Source organism: Lycorma delicatula, chromosome 9 (genome assembly GCF_047948215.1).
Source record: "Lycorma delicatula isolate Av1 chromosome 9, ASM4794821v1, whole genome shotgun sequence".
NCBI classification, from domain to species: Eukaryota; Metazoa; Arthropoda; class Insecta; order Hemiptera; family Fulgoridae; genus Lycorma; species Lycorma delicatula.
This window is the reverse complement of record NC_134463.1, coordinates 98098893-98120990: the sequence shown is the minus strand read 5'-3', so window position 1 is coordinate 98120990 and position 22098 is coordinate 98098893. Positions and strand designations below refer to the sequence as shown.

Sequence of the window (22098 nt, the reverse complement as noted above, 5' to 3'; positions counted from 1 at the left end):
ACAGGTTTACTGTAGCCCACCAACTGTATGTGTACAATTTTACACTAGTAGTAGGTAATTCAAAAAGTAACTTAGACGAAAACTACTTTAGTTACTGTTGGACAGAGGATCTATTTAAGAAAGACTTTAATGAAATGGCTAGTTCCTATATCACTGTTTAAAAAATTAAAGGAGACCAGTATGGCAACAAAAAAGGTTGTACGGCTTATGTGAGATGGATGTTCTGGACAGATAAAAAATCAAATCAAATTCTGTCAATGCACTGCAAATAGTTACTATAACTGCTCAAGGTAGTATTGAACAGGTTGATATTATTTATCCAGTCAGGGGCCACCTTTCTTACCCTCAGACGGGGTATTTGGTTTGGTAGAGAAACAGAAAAAAAAAGATGACAAGTGATAGCTAATCCTGATTAAGTATCAAGAATTAGTAAATAATCATGCAAAAATTATAAAATAAAAAGAAACCTCCTCTATATATGATTGGAAAACAGAAGCTTTAAGAGTTTTTAAACTATTACCTGATTGGCACTTTAAAAATATTGGTTGAAAGAAATTTATTTTAATGAAGACAGCTAATCAGAATGTTAAAGTCAGAGGAGAGCAGTTTTATTTAAGTGATGTAGTAATAAATAAATTACTTAAAAAAAGGCCTGATAGTAACAAATATCAATTTGAAAATTATACATCCTAATAATATAAACAACATTAAACATGAAAAAATAAAAGATGCCAAAAAGCTTTTATAGGTGAAACCTGGTTACAAATTAAAAAATAAAGTTACTATTCTGATTTTATTAACCCAGCAAATAATTTAGCAAGAGCTGTTGATCAAGAAAAAGTTGACAATGAAATTATTTTTATTTCTAATTACAATTAATTTATGTTTAATGCTTATACATCTAAATTTTAGTCTAATAAAAAAAAAGCAAAAAAAAAAGCACTTTTATAGTGAACAGGATATGGAGATAAAACAACAGAGGCCTTTTTGGTGGGGATCAAGTATAAGAGTCCATAATTTAATTTATGTAAAATGTTCATTCTAAAAAAGCCTTTGTTGAAGTTCTACCAGGCTGGAAGTAGCATATACATTAAAAAAATGCCTCAAAAGTTGTATTTCCTGCATTTTTCTCAAGTGTATAAACATCATATTTATTGTTTCTAAAATAAGTTTTTTATAAACTAATGTAGAAAGGAACATGCTTTAGTTTGTTATTATATTGCATTTATTTACAACAGTTTATTAATAAATGATTGCAAAGATCAGTTTTACATTCTTTCATTTGTCAGACTACAGTAACATTATGAATTGTTTATGTAATCATTTTCTGTAAGAGACAACTGAATGGTTCATGTGAAAGAAATTTATTAAAAATAGGGAATTCTACCTAATAAAATCAAGTTAACTATTCTATAGTTGATATAAGATATCATATTCCATATAACTGGTATTATAATGGGAAAAATTTTATAACACCATGATTTTCATAATGTAGATGATTATTTATGAGCAGATAAATATGTTATATAAATAAACAAATTTACATCTACAAATAGTAATTGTGAGGAGCATTTTTATCTTTCACATCTTTGCATTTCAGACAAAATTAAAGCAGAAAAGATTCTGCTTTTATTGCTTTGCTTATTAACTTGATCTTTGTTTGTTTTACTGTTTGTATGAAACATTTAACCTTTTTTTAACAAAATTTGAACTGATTTACCACATTAAAACTAGACAAAATAATCTACACCATCAAAATTTTAGCATTCTCTGCTACCTCCACTTCAAATAATTAATGGTGAACCATCCATTATTGACAAAAAAAAAGATTTCTGGTTTTTACATTTTACATAAAAAAAAGGAGTAACATGGGAAAAATGTTAAATTTGCTTGCTTTTGTATATATTTTTTAAATTTATGCAATCAGGAAGCATGTAAGCAAAAAATCTCAAGTGAGAAAATTATAAAAAATTTTATAAAAATTTTGAAATCTCAAAGAGAGTTTCCTTCCTTGACTTTGTGGAACTTTTTTTATGTAATTTGCACACTTCAGGTAAATTTAAACTGAAATGACTTGAAGGGACAAGAGTTAAAGCTTACAACAAAATTTGAATAAATTTTTGTATAAATTTTTACAATTTTGACAGGATTCTCTTCCAAGAAATATGTAACATACTCAGAGAAGGTAACTCAAGTATATGATATAAATTGTAATTTAAAAATTCAGACCGAGGACAATTAAAAAGATAAAGTCCAACTGGTGTATCTGGCGGTTAATTTATTAGTACTGATATATATTATTAATTTTTTCACTTAATTAACAATACTAAATGAATACGTAAAATATTTTAATAACTTACTTGATCTGTATGTTCATTAAATGTTTTAACATAATTGTGTGTAGCTAGTTCCCATACTCTAACAGAATGATCAGAACTACCAGAAACAAAATGCTTTTTATCAGGAGCAAAGGCAACATTCAGTACCCATGAACTATGACCTGGTAGTGTTGCAGCTAAATTAAAATGCTGCCTGAAAGAAAATAAACAACTACTTATTTTTAAAACCAAACTTTTATAACTAACTACATTAAATTTTTTTTAGTCGATTCTTTCCAGCAGGTGCTTCTAATTTAAATCTTTACAAGTGTACTTAAGTAAACTGTAGCTGGAAGTATAAATCTCAAACCTCGCTTTATAATGAACCATGGTCAACAGATTTAATTCCATTTAGCATACTGCGTCAATTCTATTTTTCATTTAAACTTATGAATAAAACATTTTTATCATATATTTTCAACAAGAACATTGAAATATGTAAGAGACAAAAATAAAATTGAAAGATGTAATATCAGTTAGCAGTTGATGAAAAATAAATGTATTAACTGTTTTTACATTTGGTATAAATCTGAAGGTACTTGTATTATTATTCTCTTTAAATTTCCTGTACTATTCCTTAAAAAATAACAAGACAATTATAAAAATTATGCTACTTCAAATATGTATAACTGCAAATAAATAAAAAATTGTTTGAAAGTTACAATATACTAAAATGTAATGATAAAATTTTCAGGTGTAGTTTATACAAAAAAAATAAAATCATGCTGCATTAAAACAAATAAAAATTTTATTTAAGAAATTAAATTATATAATTGTTTAAAATTCTTTTAATAATTTGTAAAATGCATTTATCAGCTGCATGGTTGACTAAATGAAAATATGTTTTCTCATAGTAGCTAATACGATTTATTATATCTGAGAAATAATAAAATGGAATAAAAAAAATAAAACAGGTACATTAAGGTTATATTAATAATAATCCTAAGCACTTTTACAAATGACAAATTCATAATCAATAGATGAATCCATTACTTGATGAAAATCAACCATAACAAAAAAAAAATCAAATTATAAAATTTGATTTTTACAAAATTTATTTAAAAAATTATGACAGTTGTTTTGGTACTCGGTACCTTCCTCAGATGTTATGAACAGAATACTGACATCTTAGGAAGATTACTGTGTACCAAATCAGCTGCTGTGAATTTTTTAATAAATTTTGTGAAAATTAAGTTTCATGTTTTGTTTATTTTCTTTTTTTGATAAATCCATTTTTGAATTTTAAGTATGAAACTTTGAGATATGAGCATATCTCAAAGTTTTAAAGTTTATAAAGATCCTTGAGTACATTATTGTCAACAAGGCATTCTTAGACTTCTCTCTTTAATCACCACATTTTTCCTCTAGTTGATCAGTATTAGAGAGCATTCAAGCATATATCACATGCATTCATATACAATTTAATATGTGCTTACAAGCCAGTAAATACAAATAAAACAGTTGTATTAATATTAATTTTTTATAATATGCAATTTATGTCTGTAAAAAGATGACAGAAACAACGGTTAGCCATGAATAGAAAAGTATTTCATATCGTAATTATAATTTAATAAGGAGAAAATTTTATTTGAATGTATTCTGTGCGTGGTACTGAATTAACCAATCTAGCAGTTTCTAAATTCTAAAATACTCTCCCAATTTTGTCAACAACGGTTTGATGGGTTCAAAATGCAGAAATCAACAATTTAGGTTATACTTAATATATACATACAGAAAAAATAACATCACTCAGTTCAGTAGTCTCAGATTTTAAATTTCTCTTCTTTTGGAGGTACCTGAACACATTTTTGAAATTTGAATTGCCTATACCCAACTGGATTCTACATAGAACCAGCTTATGAGCTTCATTAAATCCGATTATGCAGTTCAGATGTTATGCTTCAACAGACAACACACTTTCATTCCTATTAATTACACAGGTCAACAATGGAAAAGTGTTTGAAAACTAATAACTGGTTCTTATAAATTTTTATGCGATGGTTTCCAAAAAAAATAGTAAAAAAATTCCGGCACGAACCATTTTTTCACAAAATCATTTTTTTAATATTCTCAAAATTGATAATCAATATATTTTATTTATAAAACGTTGAATAAAAAATTAGGGCTGTGTTAATTTTTTTGATACTTTATTATTAGTTTGGTTATATGGAATGAATACAAATAGTGTTCATAATTTTGGTTTGATACAGTAAGATGAATGACTAATAAGATAATGCAATATGATTAATTAGAGTGACTTCATGAATCATTTTTGTCAATCTAAGATAATGAATCACTTATTCCTACTCTGTTTCACTCTATTGAAATAAAAATAAATCAGGTGCAATTAGAACATTGTGTTGAAAGGTTCTGCTAGTGTTAAATAGTTTTCTAATCCTTCTATAGTGTTTTAGTTTTCTTTTATTTTTTAAAGGTATTTTAATTGTGGTGTCCTTGTGTTTTTATATTTTGAAATACTTTTAAGGGGTTGTGTTAAATCACCTTAACTTCTGACATTTGCGGAGAGTTTGTGGTGAAGAAACAGCAAAGAAATATTACAGACTTTGTTAAAAAAGTGTAATACGCCTATTTTGGGGTAAAACTTGGTGACCAAGATAAAACGTGGGTCCCTCATACAGTTTGTTCTATTTGTATGGAAGAGCTATGCAAATGGACAAAAGGTAAGAAAACGTCTTTTCGGTTTGGAGTATCAATGATCTGGAGAGAATCACAAAATCACAGTGATGATTGCTACTTTTGTTCTTGCTACAAGGATTCAATCTAAAAAATAAGAAATTGTGTATCCAAATTGTAATTTGGCAATACAGTCCTGGTGTACCTGTATCTTCAGTTCCAGAAAAACTAGAAGATATACCGAACAACTCTGAAACAGAGTCACAGGATCATGATGATGTTGATTTTATTTCTGGTAGTTCAAAACCTCAACTTTTTCACAGCATGAATTGAATGACTTGGGTCAGAGATTTAAGTCTTCCTAAAAATTCAGAAGAAATTTTAGGAACTAGATGAAAAAAAAACTTACTGGCCCCTGACATTTCTTTCTCAATGTACAGAAACAGAGAAAAAGACTTTCGTTCGTGCTTTTCTGAAGATGAAAGATTAATTTATTGTAACAATGTTGCTGGTGTAATGGAGCAGTTGAACACAAAGTATGATGTGAATGAATGGAGGCTGTTTATTGAGTCGTCCAAAAGAAGCCTCAATACTGTCATTCCTCATAATGGCAATAGATATGCTTCAGTACCAGTAGGACACACCATGTATCTGAAAGAATGCTATGAGAATTTAGAATTAGTTCTGTTTAAAATAAAAAAAAATATTGTGGTCATTAATAGATAATATGTGGTGACCTAAAAGTAATTTCTACGCTTCTTGGGCAGCAGGGAGGCTAAACCAAATATCCCTGGTTCTTGCGAATGGGGCAGCTGGGACAAAAGAGAACATTGGACCAGAAAAGAATGGCTACGTAAGGTATTATTAGAACATGGGAGAAAAAATGTAATACAGAAAAGTTTGGTTAAGCTACAGAGTCCTCCTACCTTCACTTCATATCAAACTGGGATTGATGAAACAATTTGTAAAGGCTCTATCTAAAGAGAGTATTTTAAATACATATGCCATAAGTTTTCACAACTGTCAAAAGCCAAAGTGAAAGAAGACATTTTCACTGGTACAGATATTTGTAAACTTCTTAAAGATGAAAGTATTTATTAAAATCCATTAGTAATTTTAATGGAGGACATTAACAAAGAAGAATGGAAAAAGCATTTAAGAAATTTGTGAAGAAATTTCTTGGGAACAATAGGACTCAAATTTTAAGTGCATAGTGGAAAACATGCTAATGAAATTCCAAGACTTAGGTTGTTTGATGAGCTTAAAGGTACATTTTTTACATTCTCATACTGATTACTTCCCCAAAAATCTTGGTGCTGTAAGTGAAGAACAAAGTGAAATATTTCATCAAGCTATAAAGGAAATGGAACACAGATATCAGGGAAGGTGGAGTGTGGACAACTTTACCATGAGGAATACATATACAATATGCCTTTCTTTCCATTTTCTTTATTTGTATTCTGAAAAATTCTTACGTGATAGAAAAAAATGGTGGCCATATTATCAGTACACAAAATAACATAAAAATCAGTTATCAGATTACAAACAATTTTCAAATTCCATAATTTTGTTGACCTGTGTTATTTGATTACAAAATAAAGTTATTGTCACTATAAACAATACAAGTGGTCATCTACAGAAAAATTATTAATTTTTTTTAAAAAGTAGAAAATTTTACCTTATCCCTTTGTCTTAAAAGTTGAAAAATACTTCCAATCCAATAAAGCATTATTTAGAAAAAATAAATGTAATAATAAAAATGTTTTAAGGTTGCTTAAACAGGTTGATAGGTTGAAACAGTAAAAAGTTAAATAATATTACATACTAACTTTTTGGGAGATCTTTTGTTCAAAATCTTCTTAGAAGATCTGAAAACTGTTCTCACCCTAATAACCCCAAAGTTAGAGAGAAAAAAAAATTGAATTATATATGTTGCAAAAATCAAACTGCATGAAAGATTAAAAAACTAAAATTTTTAAGGGCCAGAAATTACTTACATGGATTTTTTATTATTCAATCTCATTTACAGTAGCACTTTTGAAGATGAACCAGATGATATTTAAGTATGGAAACAGCTTTATAATGCACATCTGAGAGATATTTAGAGGCAGAAAGAAGTGGGGTTACACATAATTTAAAAAAAAATTGTAGTTTTTAATTTTTGTCCTCTATATTGGATTGGTTGTATTGAATCAAACTTAGTTTTTTTAAATGGGATGGTGGACATATGATACATGATTTCAATTTAAAATTTTACAAGAAAAACAATGTGAAACCTGTTTTTCTGTTAATGCCTTTGTTAGTCAAGTTATTAGTATTCAAAGTTCCAATGATGGAAAAATTGGGTTAACAATAAAATGAGATAAAATGCACTGCATGAACAATTATTGCATTTTATATTCATAATGCATACAGTAACAAACTTCAAACAGAGCTATAATACTGATAAAAATAACAATAACTAATAATTAACAACACAACAACAAAGTAAGCAGCTATATAAACTGATATTATTTACTATAAATATTAAAATATTTATTTTAAAGTTTTAAATACGATGTTTTTGATTGTAAATTACTAATGAAATAAATTTTGAAAGCATACTATTCTACAGGAAATGTCAAAAATACTTCCTCTCTACAGCTTGGCAATGTGCTAACCTCAAGTAATATCCGTTTATAACTTGTTGTATCATGTCTGGTGATACATGAGCAGATTCGTTAATTACTCTTCTTTTTTCAATTTGTCAATGTCTGCAGGTTTTGATTTGTAAATATTATGTTTCAGGTACCCCCAAAAAATGTAATCCAGAGAAGACAGGTCTGGGGACATGGCAGGCCATTTCATGGCGCCTCTACGACCTATACAGCGATTTGGAAAATGTTAATTTAAAATTTGCCATGCTCTTAGATCTGTGTTTCTCAACCTTTGGGTGCGACCCCCTAGCACAGCGTGATAACACTAAATGGGGGGCGTGAGTATATTGAAAAGAAAATATTAAACAAATTTATTAATTTACTGAAAAGAAAGAAAAATGAAATACATTCTGACATATATAATAAGTAATAAAATACACATTTACACTGATATAATACACTTATATAGGATTGTATCATTACTGCACAATGTATTTAATAAAGTATCAATACTAAATTAAAAACACGTTTAATAATTATTAGCAACTCCATTGGGCCTATCTTGTGAAGTAAAATTTTTTGTAGGAAGGTTTAATATTAGAAATAGACATTCTGAGTTCTTTCTCTATATTTAGTCAAGATCTGCATTTTGTCTTTAAAGCAATCACTACATAAAATCCGATTTCACAAAGGTAGGATGTTGAAAATGGTAATAGTATACGAAATGTTCTTGTTTTCAGCGCAGAAAACATATCCACCCCTGCCCAAAATTCAAAGAATGATTTATTAATAAATTGTCTTTTGATTTCGCCACTTGCCATGAAGTTTATGATGATTTCTTCTTTGGCAGTTGAAAGCCCTTCAAGAGTATTTTGAGATGGATCCCTGACTCTCTCATAACTTCCTACTAAGTTGTCGGCAAGAAAAGATTTTTTTTAATTCTTTGCCAGCATGGCTAAATGATTTTTAATGGTTACAAAAACAACTTTCACATGTTATTTTTCAGCCATGTAAGTTTTAAACATTCATACACATTTGCAGACATTTCTAGGTTTTTTTGCTTTAAATATCTGCTCCACAATTTCAATTTTCTATAAAAAAAAACATTAACTTTATCACTCGTATTCAACATATGTGTATTTGGTCCTTGGAGTTGAAGATTCAGGCTAATTAATTTCTTTGAATTTGGTAATAAATTAAACATTTGGGATTGGTAACAGGCATAATTTATGAATACGTCTTCTTAGTGGTCTGTTAACTGTTTGAAAATCAAAAACTCTTACATGATTGTTGAGCCCGGATAAATCTGGGTAACAAATCCATGTTTCCAATGATGGGTGGAGAATTTTCATTGGTAACTAATACTGTCTCCAACGCAAAGATTACATGATGCAAAACACCATTTATTGCGTTGCTGTAAATAATCATTTGACTATCGTCTGCAGATAGATTGAACAAATATTTAGAGTAATTGCAAGCAGCCTAATTGATTAATCTTAAGTTCTTGGTAATCAGGAACAGGTAAAGAAATGAGTGGACATCCAATAAGAAAGTGTCCCGGTGATAGTGGTTCTGGGTCTCTGCGATTGTTTGAAATAGAGAAAATAGGACGGGAATTGAGACAGGTTTCAATGTATGTTAAAATTGTATATAATTCTCCAAAACTAAGGATGTTTTGTCCTATTACACAATGCATGTGATATTTAACACTTTTGATTGCGCTTCCTGAAGAGGAAGGAATGAATGACCAAGTAATACGTTATATTGTAGAAAATGTTCCAATGTCTGATTTTAAGTTTTGTGACTTTAAAAATTGATACAAATTATAAAGTATACTTTTAGCGGAACAGAAATTGGAACCATTATCAGAAAAAACTTGAGTGGGAACGTCCCTACATGATATGAATCTTTTAAGTGCTGCTATACAAGACTGAGGTGAGATCAGAAACTAATTATAAATGAATAGCTTTAGTGGTGAGACATACGAAAAAGTGCCATATATGCTTTACTTAATGTTTCAGACCTTTACCCACCAAGACAAATCATAATTCGACCACTGTAGTTGACTGCACACTTAGAAAATGGTCAGGAAGGAATAACTCTGGAAGACGGCAGCTGATCAAGCTGTTTTACTTGGTTTTTGCAATATGAAAGCATATCATACATTTACAAATGATAGATGAAATAAATTTCTGGCCATTTATTATCCAATATTTATGTCATAATGAATAAGTTGAACACCAATATGCAAGAGTCACACGTCTTCAGCATTAATGATTAGTTTTGTGACGTTAGCATTAGGATGTAAACAGGATGTTTCACTTGGTAATGTAACAGAGTGTTGCAATCTGCCACCGATCGTATTAAGCCTGAATTATCCAGAAATGGATCAAGTGATATAAGTTTGCTTTGTTTAAATATAGTTTGACTGTTTTTAAGATTATTTAATTTGTCACTAAAATGCAAATAAGTTAGTGATGAAAATCGTTCTGTGTATTTGAATACAACAGTAGATACAAATGAGATCATCAACATAAAAATTATTTCAAATGGACTTGCATGCAAGTGGAAATTCAATTCATTTGCAATTTGAATTAAACAGCATGTGGCCAAATATGGTGCACAAGCAGTCCTGTACATTACCATATGTAATGTTTTATCTTCTAATCTGGAGAATCACACCAAAGTATATGTTGTAAATTGGTATCACTAGATTTAACTAATACTTGACAATACATTTTAGCTATGTCAGAAGTAATAACATAATTATGAATTCTGAATCTGAGCAATATGGAAATTAGAGCTTGTTGAACTAAAAGTCCAAATAATAGAGTATCGTTGAGGGATAAACCGTTAGTGGTTTTCACTGAACCGTCAAAGACAACTCGAATTTTAATAGTTCAACTTAATGGTTTAAATACTGGATGGTGAGGCAAATAACAGACATTCGATTTGATAATTAACAAATCATTGAAATTAAGTAACGACATGTGACCTAAATGTAAATATTCTTCTATGAAAGTGGTATAGTCCTTTTTAAGCTTAGGATTGGATTTTTATGATCGTTACGAATAAGAAAGGATGCTCCATTGTTATTGCCCTTGTTATTAATAGTAATGCAACTGCTAATTATGTATCCTAATTTACTCTCTTGAATAATAGGATATCTAAAGTATTGAGCGTATTTCTCTGGCAGGATAAGACTAAAGTAATATTGAGCTCCTACCAGGATATCAATGTTATTTGGTAGACTGAAACTGGGATCAGCCAGAAATATATTATGAAGTAATTTGAAATGAGAAATGTAAAATACAGATGAAGGGAGGCTGTCAGTAATATCTGGTACAGCTGCGCATTGAACCTTAAAAGTAAAGTTTCTATAACTGGAAAGCAATGTAATTTTGACGCCATATTCTGATTGTGATAATGAATTGTTTATTCCTAAAGTAGGAAGATCATTTTTCCTACATTAGAGTCCTATATTGCAGACAAAACTAAATGTGCAAAAATTTGCTTGGGAACCAGAATCTAAATGTATTATATTTCTTCGCGCAAATTTTACCAAGATTCTTAGAATAGCATTGTTTAATAGAATGACATTTACTCAAACTATTAGAACAATTATTATTTTCCAAAAACATTTTACGATCATCAATGGACAAGTTTAAGAATTCCTTACACTGATATAAGTAATGATTGAAATTACAGAATGAACATTGATTAAAATTAAATTTTGCATAATTACTAACATTATGTCCTTTAAATAGTTTATTAGGACTTAACCATTTTTGAAGTGGATGGATTAATATTTTTTAAAAGTAGTCATCTGGAATTAACAAATTCAGTGAAGTCTGTTAAGGTGGAAGAGACCATTCATTTGACAACCTTTCTTTCCATAATCTTGAGGTGTTATAATCCAATTTAGATGTTAGAAACTGGACTACTATAAATCCAAATGTATTAACAGGAAGTTGTATCGCTTTAAGCAAGTTCACATTTGTAGAAATTTCATTAATAAATTTGGACAAAGTATCTACAGATCCTCTTTTTAAAGAATCTGATTTTAAAATGCATTCAGCATTGTAAAAAGCAATTATATATATATATTTTCATACCATACCTTTAATAATTCTAGAATAAGATAATTTTCATTTGTTACTGGGAAATCTTTAATGATAGCTAAAGCATCATTCTTAAAAAAAAAATATAGATAGTGTAATTTTTTAATGTTAGTTAAATCATTTCCATTATGTATTAAATCAATAAATATATTAAAATAATGCTGCCATTCTAACATATTACCTTTAAATATGGGTATATTTATAGGTTATAATTGAGTTTGTTTAAATATTGTACTTGGATTAATTTCTTTATTAGATGATTTTTGATTATTATTAGTATTTATTAAATGTAATTTGCGTTCTGTAATACACAAGTCTTGTTCGACTTGTTCACATCTAAAAGTAAATCATCATCAAATTCCATTTCAATTTTTGATAGAATAATGTTATATCTATCTTACAAATCAAGAAAATTCTATCATCTTGATTAAAATAAATTACAATAGATAATGTTGTAGTTGTATTTGTTGCGATCCCTGGCAGTATGAAGTTTGTTGTTATCAAAGATTCTTGAAAAATTATAACCACGGTTCTGGAAGACCAAATGTTGATTCTTCAAATTTTTCGGAACATAACTGGCCCTCAGGGCCAATATAAAATGTACGTCGAAGTTTGCTGATTCTTTTAAATAAATTAACCTTTATATAGCTGCATTTATAAATTATAATTGTCATTCATATATATGTAACATTATTAAACTTGTATATCTATACGTAAATCATGTAATTAGTTCATGTTGAATCCTTGGAGACTGATCGAAGATTGGTCTGACAGAGCATGACCTACTTATATAGTAGTATGAAGCTGTGAATCTGTCAGGAGCGTATTACCTGTACAGAGCCACTGAACTGTCAGGAGCTGAGTGCAGCTAAACAAAGCCGTGTATTCATCAAGAGCTGTATGAATCTGACTGAACCCAAGAGCTGTCTGAAAGGTCTATCAATTTTAAAAGTCCTATTTTAAATGAAAATTAATATATCTCATTAATAATGAATTTTAAATAACATGAATGATACCAGAGTGTTTACATTGCACCCATGTCTTTACAAAGTGCAGAAAAGAATCTTGATTTTAGGGGTATATTAACAAACCCCAAGGAGAATTCTTCTAATTAAAATTAAAATTATATGAAAAACAAAGATCATTCTTAAAAACCTTTGTGAATAAAAAAGCTTTACTTGTCTCTTACAAAGTTCATATAAAATAGCCAGGTGTAAAAAGCCTTTACACCTTTACTCCTTTAAAACAGTACATTTACACAAACAAAATAATAAAATATATTCAACTTACACGTCATAAATTTTCATTGAACCATCATCAGATGCAGTCAGTAGAAGTTGAGAATCGGGTGAAAAACAAAGTGATCTTATAGGCATAGCATGTCCATCCAATTTTCTAACCAATTTTCCAGGGGCAACATCAAATATATTAATAATACCATCAATTGCTCCTGATGCAATATATTTACCATCTGGACTCTGTAAAAATGTGTTTAAATCAAACAGAAATGAAATTAATTATACAATTGAAGCAAAACTCATGAACAGCAACAACATATATTTAAAGTTCCAATCATATACATTTCACCACTACTCAAATGCAAATATTTGAGTGGTGTAATGGATGGAATAATGACCGAATTCTCTTCAAAAATCTGTCAATTTAACATACTTTTTTTATAATTTATTCTGACATATATAATAAAGAGTCTTATGCAATTCAAAGTACTTTCCTCAGTGATGAAGTGATGATGAAATGATTTCAATATTGTTAAACTTCCTGGAAAAAAGTCCATTAGGACTCTTTTGGGACTGTGCACAGGTCTATGTATAAAGTTCCTTTAATATCTTCAACTATTTCAAGTTGCTATTCATTCAAAGGGGAAGTCAATCTAGTAAATAAGGACTGCAGACCTCAGGATAGGTGAGCAGATGACTGAGGAAATAGGTAAAATTAATAGTATTGGTAAACAAAATGTGAAAAAACAAATTCTTAAAGATATTCTATGTAAAAATTTGTAAAACGAGTGTAAAATTTGTAGCAACTACTTTTTTCAAAATTATATAATTAACATGAGTGGTAGTTCTAATACAAGGATGACTAAGAAAGTAAGCTCCATTGTAATATAGCGTTAGTGGCACCACCATTGACAATCAGCATACTCTCTGAATCACTGTATTTCCAGCTGTCAGGGTGAGTCACGTACTTTAGCCTGTTCACTTGTTATAACCTAAAACCATGAGCACTGCAATAGAAAATGGTGTGAGGAATTCAACCTTCATGAAAATGATATATCTAATATACGTGGGTAAATCAAATATAAACGAGAATTTTGTTCCTGAGCATCTATGGTTGGTAGGATTGGGCATGCACTTCTAGTGTTTGGGTGGAGTCATTAGGAATGGGGGGAGCCAGCCATTCAACACTTCCAACCAATTCGTCAGTAACACTCACAATGTCGAAACAACAGGTACATCCCTCCACTGTGCAAGACAAAATTTCTTCCTTATGGAGTTCAAGCGATGGAAATTTTCCAGGGATTGACTGCACAGTTTTAACATTGTCAAGGACTCTGTGTTTGCCTGGCATAAAGTTCATGGAAGGATGAGAATGAGTGGAAAATCAGTAACACGATCGCCATCCTTGGACCAGCATTACTGACAAAAACATTTGCGCGGTCTGAGACATTCTTAAAGACGATCGACGGATGAGAGTATCCAAAATTGCAGAACAGGTTGGAATAAGTTATGGGAGATGTCAAAAGAAGGTGATGCAATTTTGAGTTGGATCGTTTGATACGAGTTTCGAGTTTGATACAATGAAACATAGGTGGTCCACCACTACACTTCCCAGTCAAGACAAGCCAGTAAAGTGTGGCGGAGGGAAGGGGAGGCAGCCCCAGTGAAAGCCAAGACTCAACTGTCAGCTGGCAAGGTTCTTTCAACCTATTTTCTCGATTGGTGAGGCATTTTGCTTATTGATTTTCTGTATGAGCGACGCACAATCAAATCTGCTTACTACTATGAGCTGTTGAACAAGGTGAGGTCTGCATATTGCTGCAAAAAATGAAACCAACCGATTTGAGAGGTCATCCTCCTCCACAACACCAGGCCCCATACTGCAGCTCTAATGGTCTCAAAACTAGAAGAACTGCACTGGACTCAACTTGATCATCCTTGCTACAGGCTGGACCTACTTCCCTGCGATTTTCAGTTGTTTGGGCCGCTTAAAGAAGCTTTAGGAGAGCAACGATTTGAAGATGACGAGGGTGTAGAAGGATTCATTTGCAATTGGCTCCTGATGCAACCAACTTCATTCTATGATGCTGCAATAAAAACCTTCCTTCTCGCTGGAAAAAATGTATTTCTAAAGCAAGAAACTATATAAAAAAATTAATTATATTTGCCTTTTATTTTTCAATAAATATATTTTTTTAAAAATAAAATCCCATTTATATTTGATTTATCCTCGTAGATTTTAATTGTCATGTGAGCAAGTCATGGACAGATCACATTTATGCAGCAAGTAAACAAAATCTGCTTATTGTAAATATGTAGAAGGTGATATTGGGTTGCCTGATGGAACCGTTTGCTTTTCTTCTGATTTGCAGAAAATTATCATTTTGCCTAGACTGAATATGTTTATGCACATTCTTTTTACTCCACGACTAACTACTTATTTGCCCCTGTAGGAAAGAAAAGTTCATTAATTAAAGCCTTACTCAGTTCTTTGGCACGAAGGAGTAAACGACCAAAATAAATAAGATATCATTAGTGCCTTCTACATGTTTTTTAAAAAGTACAGAGATACCAGCAATTTTATTATTTGGTTAGACAATTGTTTAAACCAAAACAAAAATTGGTGTTTCCTATCATTCCTAATAACAATTATTAGTTCAGATGAGATAGCAGCCCCTGAAATAACTATTCATGAGCATGCAGTTTTCATAATCAAGTGGAACTTTCATTAAAAAAAAAAAAAAAAAAAAAAAAAAATGCTTATGAGTTCAGAGATTTTGTAACTGCAGTGTCTACAGCAAATTCACGCAATACTGAAGCAGCTTGTACGGATTATTACAACACTTACTACTGGAAAGATTACAGTTAAAAAAATAAGTTAAAATACAGAAGTGAGAATGAATATTTGCAAGATATGGTGAAAATTATAGGCAAACAGGGACAATTTTATTTATAACCTAAAAATGATTACGATGATAGCTTTCCATATCAAAAATTAGATTTTTTGCAGAAAAAAATCCCCTTTCCTGAACCACAGAAGAGTCCTCTCATAGATTTGCTTGTGAAAAAAGGGGTAAAATTTAAAAAAACCTACATGGTGTCATTATTTCGCAAAATCAGAAAACATTTTGGAAAAATAAGGCAGTCTATTAAACTTAATTCAATTACTAGATTTTAAGAGACTATTTAATTAAACATGTTATGTCAAACAAATCATGTCATGAAAAGGGACAGAATGTTTTTATTTTATTACATACTTCCTTTTAGTTTTAAGTAAAATAAAAATCTGACTAATGTGTGAAGTATGTTATGTTCAAAAATATTTTTTTTAAATATGTTAATTTTTAGGTAATAATTTTATTTAAGAATTCAAGAACTAATCAGCAGCTAAAAATGCAAAGGTAACAACATTCACTAATAAATATTTTATGCTCTTTTTAAAAACTAAATGTAATGAATACAAAAAAACACGATATAATTAATATTGTTAAAGTGATAATTTAGAAGATATTTATTTCAGTTTTTAAAATAAAATTTAATTTTTTTTTTAGTAAATATGAAGTTATCATATGCAACAGTTGTGAATTTCTTACTTAATATAAAATAGTAAGTAGTACTGGATAGGAATGCAGATACTGTATTTATGCAGTGGCGTGTATATAACTAGAGATGTAAAGAAAAAGACAGTATTTGCATTTTTTAGTGCAAAAAACATTTGTTTTTAATTTTATAGTTACACAATGGATTTTCAGAAACAAAATAACTGCAGAAACCTCAAAAACCATAAAATAAATTTGAAAATATCATAACGGCTAGCTTAAAAATTTTAAAGCTGATTTTCGCAATATGGTGTTGTTTTTGCAGATACTGCCTTTCTCCTTAGCAGGACAGTATAATTTTAAACATTAAATCCTTCTTTGTATCTCTTAAGAGCATTATATTCCTACCTGTCAACAGATACTTTCATTACAGTATATGTCAGTTTTATATGCTGTTTTTCCCCAATGGCATAGAGTTCTTAGGAGTAGCCCCCATTACTCACCCGTAGAGTGTTTGTGTTAGAGAAAAAGCAGAATAATTTTTAAACTTAAAAAAATGAAAAGTTCATTTCATATCTCATAACCTCCTTCCCATTATTCTTGATGGAAGAATCTACAGAGTATTGTTTCTTACCAAATCCATATACAAAGATGTTCAAAATATAGGTTTCTATAAGTACTTCAAAAGATAAAGAACACAGTTACATAGTTTAAAAACGATCACTTAGAAACTAGGTCATGATCGTTATAATTTCTAGTTCAATATATTTTAACAGATTACCATTTCACATTACATATTCAGATTAAAAATATTTCTTAAAAATGTTTGCACTGCTTGGATAGTTTACCTAATTCTTGTGTCTAAATGTACAAAAAAATTAAAGCAAAAAGGTATATGTAAATAAATAATTAGCAATTATTTATATTTAAGATTATAATCTATATATTTAGCGTGTTAATCATAAATTATACTAATAATATATATCAGTGCTGTTAAGCAGTATAAAGTAAATATATTAAAGTTGTAATTTTGTTTCTTAAAAAAATATTTATTTTTAATGGTTTAATAAAAGAGTTAATTATTATGTCAAAAAAGATTATATATGCTTTAAAGAAGATAATAGCAAAGTTAGTGATAAAGATTTTACTTTGACAATGCTCAACAATTACAATACAATTAATTCATGGGCCAATAAAAATACAAATTGCACAGAATAGAAACAAAAGTATATACGGTTTATCTCTTCAGATTATAATTACTGAAGAAAAACTCTTTGCAGAATACTTATTCTTACTATTCAAACACTGCCAAAAATTTTGAAGAAGACAATGGTAAGTTTACCCATAACTCTGAAACCAGATAGTGCCAGTCAAACTGCATCATTTGGCAATTGACCAAGTGAGCAAGTCATGGCATCATCACTGCATCTCACAAAAACCCAATGTCACAGAAATGCTGGTGGAATTTGCAAATGATGAAAAGAATAGAAAACTGTTGTTCTAATCTGAATCTTACTGTGCTAATGGAAATAAGCACAACTCCAACATACCATTTTCAACTTTCATATATTTGTAAAGAATGTAAGTATTAATAGGAGAGAAAGCAAAAGAACAGATAAATGACAAACACTAGTTTCAACAGTATCTATTGAAAAATCTTAACTTAAGAAAGCAATATTCTACAGGTAACAGCTTTGCGGTTCTATAATTTAAACTAATTAATTTCTTACTAACTACTAATAATAATAAAAACAACTCACATAAGCTATACTGAGAGTAAATTGTCCTCTTGTATCTAATGATCTTTCCAATTTTTGAGTTTCAACGTTATACATATTTATTTTACCAGTATGATTACCTGATATAACATACTTGTTGTCAGGAGAAAAAGCAACTGTCCAAACATCAGTTGGACCAGTTTCCATAATACCCATTTTCTCCCCTGTTTCAGCGCTCCATAAACGAAGACTGGAATCTAATGAACTGCTAGCAATCACTGAAATAATAACATAATGAATCTTAATATTTAATTATAGAGTTATACACAATTAACCAGTATTTAATTGTATTGTTTACTGGGACAAACCTGTTCTTTGAAATTTCATTATTTACATTCTGTAATGTTAGTTTTATTAAGTAAAAAATTAAACTCCTATTATTAGAATTAAATATTAAATATCGTAAATATTAGAAAAAAATTAAATATCTATTATTTTTTATCAACTGTATTTTATTTTATATTTATATTTGTATATTTATTTAAGTAAACATTTTATAATGCAATGTTTTTTAATTACTTTTTTATGACTGGTGATGCTTTTTTTGTATTGGCATCAACAGATATTAATGCTGGTGCGTTTTTTTTAACTAGGCAAGCGTGTATTCAGCATGCGGTCAGTTTGAAGTGCGTCTGCTCATCATATGGTACAGCACTGTTGTCTTCATATATTTCATAATGGTCAAAGTATTAAGACATGCATGGCCAACATACAGCCCGCGTAATGAATTTATGCAGCTTGTGAAAAGTTTTTCAAAATTATTTTTTTTTTAAAGCATTGAATAATGAAAAATACAGAAATTTAAAAACCTTTCCAAGAAATATTTAGTAATCTTCAGCTTAACTTATATTTGTGAACAAACATTTTCTTTAATGAATCTAAATAAAAGTACAATAAATTCCATAATAAAATTTTGTCTACTTACATGAATCGTTTTTTTACTTAACATTTTTAATTTTAATATATTGTTCGGCCATGAAAAAAAGTTTTCTTTCCAATTCGGTCCAGAGGCAAAAACTATTGACCACGCCCGTATTAAGATGTGGTTTTTTGTATTCTACATGTACATAAAAATATCTGTTTGGTTAAAAAAACTACTAGCACTAACCTCTGCTGATATCAGCATTAGAGCAGCAACATCAGTCACTGAAGATAATTACAAAGATAACTGAAAGCATTTTATTACAAATTTCAATTCAGATTGTCATTGTAAACATGTTCATTTTTAAATTATTGTCATCACTGATCATCAAGGACAAAATCACAGCAAATATTAACAAAAACAAGCATTTGTTATGTAAAGTGATCATGAAAATAATCACATGAAAATTACACTTATAGAGAAGGCAAATGCTGACAAAGTTTGATAAATCAATTCAGATCAGCATTAATTAACTCATTACTCAATTCATCAACAGCTACTTGAAGACAATTTAAAAAAAAAATTAAATAATTTTTAAAATCTATAAAATAGTTTTTAAACTGATAATAATATACTTTAATTCAAGGAAACCCTTAATGTAAGTCTAAGCACCCGCTGTTACTGTAAGTCAAACTTCTTCAAGAACTGCTTCTGGAAGCACTAAATATGTTGTGCTGATGGCAATATGGAGATAGTGCTTGGATTATGTTTTGAAGAATCTTTTTTCAATCGCATTAGCTAGTTTCCCTTTTTATAAGTCGTATGCACAATGTTATTTTCAAAAAAAAAGAAAGAATATTATGCTACATTTAAACTAAATCAATGTAAATACAACTTAATAAAATTATTTTCATGACCCATAGACCCCAAAAATGCTGCAGCAAATTTATTTGTTTTTCTATTTAGACAACTCTTTAATTTTATGACCAGCAAAATATTGTGTTAACATTTATAGTTGAGATATTTCAATTTTAACATCACACAATTCACTAATATGAACTTTAAATTATGCCACTTACATACATGGAATCCTTTTTATATTGTATTACTCATTTACACTACACTGTGCAAATATTCTTTAATTTTTATTTACTCTGTAATGCTCAAATTCTTGGTTAAATTATAAATCTGTTCATTTTTTAAAAAATCTGTTGTGTTCTACAACCTTAAAATAGTGATATTTTTGATACGTCTTTAATAAACTGTATTTATAGAACTAATCTATATTTGAGTACTGTTTATAAATAAAGTGTAAATCAGTATTGAAATAAATAATATACAGAGCAACATTTTATTTCTTATAAACACCTGATTAATTCAAAAACCAAAACTGATATCACTTCTTAAAATATTATTTTAAACAAAATTAAATCATACTGTTAAAAATTGCTCATTTGAAGAAACTGACTCAAGTATTCAAGACCAAGATTTTTAGCAAAGGCTAGCATTGTCTGATGCATTTAATGTTAAAACAATTATATTCCAAGTTTTCTTGTATTTTTTTTTTAATTTTAATCACACCAACCATGATCATACAAGTAAAATTACATTACCGTATATTCTGACACAGGCTAAGAAGTCTCTACTGTGATTTCAGATCAACTATATACAATTACTGGAATGTACACACTTCCATTAGAATAGGATGAGTTTACTACTAATAAAATCATGACTTATTCCTTACAAGGACCTTAAGACAAAATGAATTATGACATCCAACAATACACTAATAATAAGAATATGAATTTGTGTACTATCAATTAATACATATTTGTGAAATATTGATGAGTGATCACAAAATAGTGACTTAGTAAAGTTAAAAGTCAATGTTGGTTAGGAATAATACAAATCTTATTTTACAAGTATTTTGAAAAGTAACAAATTCTTCTAGGATGTAGAATATAATAAGATGAATACAGGCTGTTTGATAAGGTAATGATTCATTCTTTGTAGATAAATTAATAAATACCATTGGTAAATCTAGCTGAGAATTGTACTATAAAGGTTACTATGTCAAACTTTAAATTGAATAACATGTGAATGACAAAAAATTCAATAGCAATGGACAATGGGATTTAATGTATTCTTTAAGTACAAAGAAAATAAGGTATACCATGTTCTATTTGATTACTTAAGTTATAACACAAAATTATAATGCAGAAACCACTTGACAAAAAAACGTTTTTAAATACAGTCAGTTATAATGAATTCCACAGGACCCAGTGAATTTTTTATTACATCCATTATTTGTTATAGCCAGGATGCAGTAAAAGGGTATCTACAGAACAAATGAAAATAAATGGAAATTTAAAGGTAAGTATTGTGTTTATTAACAGAAAATAAATAATAATAATAATAAACAATGTGAAATAAAATAAAAAATTTTGAAACCAAGCTTCTGTAGAAATGGTTAAATGTTAATGAATTTAGTTAACTTATGTAATACTTTACTACATTGGCTTGAATTATCATTTTTAAAATTACAATAATGCAATTAATAAATAAATAATTGTTTAAAAGCTCTAATATGAATTTTACATATTGTCTAAAGATATGACTAAAAAAATGTGCAAGTCATTCAACTGATAAATAATTGGTCTTTCAATTTAGAATAAAAATCTTAAGGCATTAAAATTCTTGTAAATTTATAAGTTTACCTTGTAAATTAATATATGACAAGATGTAAAATTTAAACTACAAAATGGATTCTATTTTCTGTTTTAGAAAAAGAACTAAAAATTGTAAAAAACATACGCACAATAAGTGAAAATCAATAAGCTATAAATGAAGTTACTTATAATTTTTAGAGTAACAACGCAGTAGTTGATCAGAACTACCATACTTATATTCTA

General features: G+C 29.0%; 1 protein-coding gene across 1 annotated transcript in view; it reads right to left on the bottom strand.

Moving 5' to 3' along the window:
• LOC142330200 (uncharacterized) overlaps positions 1–22098 on the bottom strand; it is a 40429-nt gene that overhangs the window by 5878 nt on the left and 12453 nt on the right. Inside the window, exons 4-6 of the mRNA XM_075375324.1 lie at positions 18307–18542; positions 13060–13247; positions 2361–2532 (exon numbers count right to left, since the gene is read on the bottom strand). Coding sequence (XP_075231439.1) covers positions 2361–2532; positions 13060–13247; positions 18307–18542 — 596 coding nt within the window. The remainder of the gene's footprint in view (positions 1–2360; positions 2533–13059; positions 13248–18306; positions 18543–22098) is intronic.